The sequence below is a fragment of the Vigna umbellata genome, chromosome 4 (genome assembly GCF_029865625.1).
Source record: "Vigna umbellata cultivar VRB3 chromosome 4, Vumbellata_1.0, whole genome shotgun sequence".
NCBI lineage: Eukaryota > Viridiplantae > Streptophyta > Magnoliopsida > Fabales > Fabaceae > Vigna > Vigna umbellata.
In genome coordinates this window covers 38,781,975-38,789,853 of record NC_142168.1, presented here as the reverse complement: position 1 = coordinate 38,789,853, position 7,879 = coordinate 38,781,975, and the positions used below count along the sequence as shown (strand labels likewise).

Genomic DNA, 7,879 nt, shown 5'->3' with positions numbered 1-7,879 from the left:
AAATTAAAGCTGTGCATTTAGTTATTAAAAGATATTAAGTGTTAAAAAAAAAATTAAAACTATTTTTACAATTTTGTAGTTTTACTCTTTTTTTCATTTTCTATTTTTTTTATCTTTTTATTTTATAATTCTTATTTTATTTTTATAACAAACTTATAAGAATAATATGTGTAAAGGACACCTGCCCAGAAAACAAAACCAAAAAAAGTAAGAATCAAAACAAAAGAAATAATAAAAATGCACCCTTTAAATGATCTAGTATACACCTTCCATTATTTTTTTTATTCTAAAAATACCTTATATTAATTTAATTTTTACCATTTAATTTTATTTATTTTTTTAAAACCCTAAATCTCTTTACACCCCTACACCTCCACGCTCTTGCACATATTGCAAAAGGAGGCACAACACCTCGCTATCCTTCTCTAAGAAATGTTGTTCAAGAATTGCCACTGAAGAGAGATTGAAAGATATGTTGTTCATGGAAGCAACGAATTTTGTCCTCTTATTAGGTCCTTCACATGTTTGGTTTCTAGGACACAAAATGCTCCCGAGACCTATCATGAAGAAGAAACTCCTGTAACTTTCCGAGGCACATTAACAGGGTACTTTCCATTGTTCAAACTGCGAAATTTATTACTGAAATTCGCAAAGAAGGAAGTATAGTTAACTGAAGGAAGGGTTGGTTTTGTTGGGTATATGAATTCCAAAAGCCAATTGCATTTGTGTTGTTTCATGAAGGTTTAACAGGATAGATTATAGAAGGATTATCATCTGTTGCTGCCTCTTCTTCATACTATTTCCTTCCAGCTTAAATTATCAGGTATGGATTGAACGTGACATCCTTTAGGAGGGGGATAATAGCTTTATGGAAAAATTTTAGGATCAATTTGCAAATTATTTTAATGTTTTAGATTTTCAAATTGTTAATGGGAAATTTTCAATTAAAACTTCTTGAAATAACGATTATTCCGAGTTTGCAATTTGTCCTCTGTAGTTAGCACCGTTGCCTGGAGAAGAGAATTAGCCATGGAACCAACTTGTGGTGCTCGTGCCATGGAATGGAGCATTCAACTTGAAATGGGCCTCCGTTCTGCAAAACCTGGTTATTTAATTATTTTCTTTCATCCTTTTTTTTCCCATCATTATATTCTCTTTTATTCCTTTGAAATTTGGGCTATACTAACAATGGTGACTATTCAAATAATGCCTCATTCACTGTGTATTATCGCTCCATACAAAGCCTTAAAGTTAAAATTGTTATAGTTTTTTGTGTTCATTTGTTTGCTTTGTTTTTATGATTTTTGAAATTCATCACTGTCAGGTGCTCCTGTCAAAGCCATATTGGAAATGGAGCCTCGCCTTTGGCAATGGAGTAGAGAACCTGAATCTGGCATTGCTCCCTATGCTATGTTTGGTCTTGTTCCAGGCGAAGATAGAATATTTGCCAATGCTATCCTCTTGCGCCTTGCTGATGCCTTTAGGGGAGGAGACATAGAGACCAGACTTGCGGTTGTTAGGGTTTTCTTGTCTGAACGGAAACATCGCAATAAGGAGAAGAAAAATCAATGCAAAGGGTTGCTTTCACAGGCCAGAGTAGCTAATCACTTGGAGTTGTTAACGAGAGTAAAATCTGTTTTTGATAGTGGGGATTTGGAGTCGAAGGCACTGGCTTTGGTTTTGTTAGGTTGTTGGGCTGATTTTCTGAAAGACAATGCTCAGATTCGGTACTTGATATTTTCTAGCCTTGTTTCTGCTCATGACTGTGAGGTAAAATAACTGCCTTAGTGTGACTTTTGTTTTAGATGTCTGATTTCATTCATATTAACACCTCTTGGTTGGATATGCTTACTTTGATTTTCTACCTGTTTACCTAAATCATGTTTTCCAATGTCTCAATTTTTTCTGTTAAATATATTGCAAGTGAGGAACTGCAATCTTAATTTGATTTACATGACTCTAAATGGATTGATTGATACATGACAGTGAATGCTTGATTGGATATCTTTTGTCCTCTTTATTTAATAAAATGTGGAGGGTGAATGCCTTGGAATATTCTCCAAATTTTCTTTAATTCTGATTTATAACTTGTTTACCTGACCTTATTTGAAGACACTTTTATTATAATTAATTTTCTGTATCAATACATCTGAAATGTTGTGTTGAGATTTCACAGGTTAGAGCATCTTTGTATGCCACTGGGTGCCTTTGTGAGGTATCAGATGATTTTGCATCTGTTTCAGTGGAGATGTTATTTAATATAATGAGTTCATCTTCAGTGTCTTTGCCAGTAAAGTTGGCTGCTGCCCGCGTTTTGGCAAAATGCAAATCCTCTTATTCAGTTTCACATAAAGCGTACAAGGTATTTGAAAATTTTATATGCTATGACATCTATAATATTGTGTGATGTGACTTCCTGCTGGCTTCTGTTTATGTGTATTTCTAATAACTGAAATTTTTTTGTTTCTAGATATATCTATGTTGTCTTCCTTTACTTTTTCTTCCTTTACCTTTTACTTAGGACGTAATTAACAAGATACCAAGTGGAAACAGGGTGACCTAGAGGAATTATGAAGAAAAGACCTAGATTCTTTTATTTTGGTTGGAGTGAAGTTCTAATTTTTTGAAATTGGCTCATCTAGTTTATTGTAAATATTTCCTGACATTGTGCCTCAACTAGCTGTAATATACTGTCATAACACTAAGCGTACATCAAAGTGTGTGAAGATTGCTTCAGTAAAATCTTATTAGGATTCCTAAACCGTCAAACTTGACTAGACTATATGCATTTCCAGCATGTGATGGTTAGTTTGAGTAGAACTTCTAGTCTCATAGCTTCTACAGTGATTAGTATTGACTAGAACAGTTGCCTAAGTGACGTTTCAACTCAAGCAGATAGTGGTCATGTATCTTCACATGTTTAGGTGCATTTCACAGTAGTTGGTTAAAATAATTGTACGCCATATATAGGAACCTGTAAGGGTAGTTAAACTAATTGAGAGTTGAGTTCAATTATAAAAACAGAAAACTATTGGAGTTGAGTGAGAGTTCATTGAAAGAGAAACTTCATGTTGTAATCTCTATGCATAGTAAATTCTCTCATGGACATAGATTGAAGTTTATTAACACTTTAACCCAACCATGTTTTTTGTGTGTGATTCTTTCTTCTTCCTTCTTTTATCTTCTGTTGTTTATTTTTGTGGCTTCTCTCTGTTATAATATTATGGTTTCTGTGGTAGACTGTTCTGCATTGAATTTGCTTGAGTTATAATGCATTATCCATTTCAATTTAATCAAGAGTCTAGGACTACTACTAGTGGATTATGGAACAATGTATTCTGGTGTGTTGCTCCCGTATTGCCATAGAACAATTTAGTTAGAGAATTCAATTTTTGTTCAAACCAATACTGTGACTTTATAAGAAAATAAAAACAGAACTAATTCTTACAGTACAGTGCTGATATATTTTATTGCCCAATGAGCTCCCTGAACCATGGTTCAGTCTCCAAACTTAATAGCATAACAATTGTTAAGTTTAACCAACCCAAAGAAATTTGTTACTTTTTCTTTTGTCTGATTCACTATTCGAACAATCATAGTTGGTTTTCTGATGTGATGATTGATCTGATGCAGACAGGTATGGAGTTGGTACTAAATTCGTCAGATGAAGGTTTTATGGTTGCTATGTTATACTCGCTCTCAAAACTGGCTTGCATTTTAATTCCTTTAACCTCTTATCAGGTGTGTATCTGTCCTACTATATGATTTTGAGCATCCTAGTTGAGCAGGATCCTTGCTTTTATGTCTGTTTGAAAGATTGTGTGACCATTTGGCAAGTGTTTTGTTCCTTCAACTGAATGTGATTGTTTTATTAGTTATCCATAATATGAAGTTCATGAAACTCATTGCTAGATTGTTTCCTTTGAAAAATGGCTAGTAAACTATTCTTGTGATAAAATAAAGCATCACACAGCCAGCTTTAGCATACATAGATGATGGTCCCAATTCAAATATATACAGTGTACGGTACTTTCCTTGTGTAATATTTTTTAAGTCATTTGGATTCAGGTGGACTTTCTTCTTTTGTTTCTCAATCGAGAAAGAACTTCACATGTAAAAGAAACAGCATTAAGATGCTTGTATTTTTTATTCAGAAGAGGATTGTGTGAGAACTCAGATAATTCAGGTATAATTCGTGGGCTGTTTTCCATAATGGAGGAACCTGAAATTTCAATGCCCATGCAATATAAAGCTCTAAGGGTCTTGCACAAGGTTTGAGCTCAGTACTTCGCAAAATGAGACTCTCATTTGATTTCTTATGATATATGAACTTGTTTGACATGCATTAAATCATTCGTAGGTCCTTCTTTCTATTCCGCCTTCTTCACTTCACATGGAACTTCGTGAGTTTATGAGGCTTCAAACTATTATTGAAAACACAAGTCAATATCCAGGCTCGAGGAAGAGCTGCTTGGCCATTTGTATTCTAGCAGATTTGTGTTGTAGGACAAAGGACAGAGCAGCAATTGAGAATGTTTTTGGTTGTTCTTCCCTTCCATCACATGTTATCTCTTTAATCAAAGATCATATCAAACTTTTGTTGATGCCATTGTTTGCAGATTCTCAAAATGATTTGACAATTTGTCAGGAGCTCCAGCGTCTGCTAAAGATTCTTTTAACTGTTGTTGAAAATCATCCTTCTCTTGGTTGTTTGGTACTTGATAACATAAAAGAAGTAATTGAATATTATCTTGTGATTGTTGCATCTACTGATCGTGCAGTACGATCAACTCATCTAGCTGTAAATTTTAAAGGGAAAAAGCAAAATTCCTTTATTTTTAAATTTCTTTCCAAAATATACAGATTTCTGGTGGCATGCCTTGACAACCTTTATGTAGTTGGTGCTATCGATACTGAAGTGATAAGTAAAGTGAATATTTTGGCCGAAATTGTATGCCAGTGTAGTTTAATTGATTGCTATACATACTTATTGTACCATTTGCTATTGCACAGTCAGCCTATATGTGATGGCTTAGTCCATGAGAATGATGAAACACATCCGGCGAGTTGTCTTATTAAATGCACAACGTTTGTAAACAAAGTCTTGACAGGAACAAATGGCTGGACTGCTTACAAGGTTGGTGCTCATGCAGCGTGTCAGGGTGAATGGTCGCTGGCTACTATTATATTCAGGACATTAATACAGAAAGTGAAGTCTGTTTCTTGCTGTAGCTGGTTAAATGCATTGTTTCATTATTCTAATTCTGAAGAAAAATTCCAACTTCCTAAGCAGCCAAAACAGGGAACCACATCAATAATAGAGTTGGTGGGGACTATTGAATTTCCTTTATCATGTGATTACAAGGATGATATATGTCCAAGACTTGCCAGGAAAATTTATGATTGTAATTACTATGATCAGCTTACTCAGTCTCATATGGAATTGTGCTCCTCCTTGAAAATCTTGGAAGCCTCTGCAACAAGTTCTCAAGAATTTTGTTTCCAGAGGTGGTTTTTATCATTAAGAGCTAGAGTGTTGGAAAATTTAGTGTGTGTGGTTAAAACTTTGAGTGAAGTTTTATTGAACGTGGATCAGAATTTAAATCAGGTAGAGACCGAGAGTAATGATAAGCTTCAATTCCTGAAGTCTTGTCAAGATTTTAATCAAATTTCTTTACAACTGTTCAGACTAGCAGAAGAATTTAATCTACTTAGAGCATCTTTCATTGGGATGGACAGTGAAAGTTCTGAAGTCCTTGCAGCTCATAGTCTGAGTTCTTCAGTATTAGCATTTGTAACTGCTTTTGGAGTGTCTAATATAGACCAAAATTCTCATAGAATTTTTGTTGGTGTCACATCCTCTAGTAATTTACAGGCTTTCACAATACAAAATTTACAGAGGCTATTTTGGTGTGTGGATAATAGAACCAGAGCGAGTTTCTCTTTGCTGTTGAATTATTTTGACCTAAATGAGAATTGTTTATCTCCAGGATCCGGGTACCGAGCTTGTAGCATTAGGTTTAAAGACAGACAGGTGGTCAATGTTTGTACTTATGCTGTCTCTAGTGCTGTACGCTTGCTTCAGAAAACTGCATCTGAGTTTACCAAGAATGCTTTGTCACTAGTTTCTAGTACTTTGATAAAATTGATGCAGATTCATCTTGGGATTCCAAAGTACTTCTTCAAAGTAAGGTATGTTTATCAATTATTCACTGTTGTCAGTGAGAACTTTTTAATGAAAGTTTAAATGTATGTGTATTTTGTATTATAGTGTGATTTTATTGTATTGATTGTCACATGGACTATTATTTTCTCCTTTAGCATTGTCCCTTATCTTCTTTTTCATGTGAAAATGAATTATATAATTATAAACTATTGTCGATAGGAATTGATTAATCTGCTTTTTCGTTTGATTTATCGGAGTCTCAAGAAATGGTTTCCCAATTTGGTTAGTATTTTATGCTGAATTAGTTTTCTTTTATTGTTTAAGATATGCTCTCTTTGTTGTGAACCTTTACACGTATAGTGCTCTCCAATTTTATGACGTAGCTGCCTTATATGCAAATCTAGAACAATTGTAGTCCATTAAAGTACTTAATTTGATCAAAGCCATGACCAAGAGTTGGCAATTTGGTGGTTGTTTGTGTTTCCTAACTCTGAAAAATACGGTGTTGAAATATCTGTTTTGCATTATTTTTGCAGACCATTCATTGGGGCAGAACTTTTTCTCCACAATGAGGACTCTGTTAATGGGGTTGAAATATCCGTGGCGCATGGCTCCCACATCACATTGAATATTTGTCTTCAATTAAAGAACGTGCCACTAAACCTGCTGGTTAAGTCTACTAAGTGTTACTGCATCCTTCATTGCAGTACGTCCTTCCTTGTGCCATGTGGACAAACTTTGGGGCACTCACAGTCTATATCTGAAGCTTGGAAAGATGGTGAAATATTTGAACTGAACCAGAAGTTGGTTTGCCATGTCTTGGATGGTGTGGCAGGAAAGAGAAGAATTGGTATGCGCAGTAGGGCCCATGGTAATAGCGTAGCTGTGGAGACATTCATGGATTTTAGACCTAATGAGAAAGGGCAGGGGTTTTCACATTGCTCACTTGATGTGTCTAACTTTCCCGTAGGTTCTTATAGAATCAAGTGGCATAGCTGTATGGTTGATAGTCAAGATTCATATTGGAGTCTCCTTCCTTTGAACCCAGGACCTGTATTTTTTGTTACAAAACCCGGAATTGGCTAATCTGCTAACAATTTCATAAAGCGTATCCATTAAAATAAACATTATTCATATGAAGTATGCTCACTTTCTGGCCAACTGAATTATTAATCACTATTTTCTGCTTCAATTTAAGCCTATAATTCAATGACGTTGCTGATGATATCAGATGTCTCATTAACTGCTGTCACTGAACTTGGGTTCTATAGACTTTGAGACTGATTTTTAAGCTACAGCTTAGCTGCAATTTTGTTTCTTTAGAAGGTCGATCCAATTATTACGTCAGAGATCATTGTACAAAGATTGACTCACTTACTAGGTTAGATATGAACATACAAAGTTCGATCCACGTCGACTCAGTTATTGAGCCAGAAATCAACATCCAAAGGCCGACTTTGCTATTGGGTCAGCAACCAATTGCCAGAGATCAAGCTGGCTCAATAGACCAATGTCCAAAGGTTTATAATTCTATAAGGTGGGTTATAGATTTTTAAGTGCGACTTTAGGAAATTATGAAGTGGTTCTTATTATCTTTGTATGGTTTATATTTATTATCTGAGTATCCTGTAGGTATAGGATGGGTAACATAAATATCAACTTCAGATTTATACGATGAAATGTTTATAAATAGAAGAATCATTTAAAGGTTGT

At 34.8% G+C, this 7,879-nt stretch overlaps 1 protein-coding gene across 2 annotated transcripts; it reads left to right on the top strand.

Annotated features, from left to right (window-relative positions):
- Positions 1–379: 379 nt before the first annotated feature.
- LOC124837520 (uncharacterized) lies at positions 380–7,306 on the top strand. 2 transcript variants are annotated; one of them, XM_088113415.1, is made up of 9 exons: positions 380–605; positions 742–823; positions 998–1,105; positions 1,325–1,770; positions 2,177–2,362; positions 3,634–3,741; positions 4,069–4,272; positions 4,361–6,192; positions 6,703–7,306. In XM_088113415.1, exons 3-9 carry the CDS (start codon positions 1,030–1,032, stop codon positions 7,250–7,252), a joined length of 3,402 nt encoding a protein of 1,133 aa, XP_087969541.1. In that variant the 5' UTR covers positions 380–605; positions 742–823; positions 998–1,029; the 3' UTR covers positions 7,253–7,306. The 2 variants fall into 2 exon arrangements, with proteins under 2 accessions (XP_087969541.1, XP_087969540.1); XM_088113414.1 differs by having other exon boundaries at positions 380–823.
- The last annotated feature ends 573 nt before the right edge of the window (positions 7,307–7,879 follow it).

Coding starts and splice junctions, on each gene's coding strand:
- LOC124837520 (XM_088113415.1), top strand. CDS start 1,030: ATGGAACCAACTTGTGGTGCTCGTGCCATGGAATGGAGCATTCAACTT. Junction 1,106..1,324: donor CCTCCGTTCTGCAAAACCTG/GTTATTTAATTA, acceptor CATCACTGTCAG/GTGCTCCTGTCAAAGCCATA. Junction 2,363..3,633: donor TTTCACATAAAGCGTACAAG/GTATTTGAAAAT, acceptor GATCTGATGCAG/ACAGGTATGGAGTTGGTACT.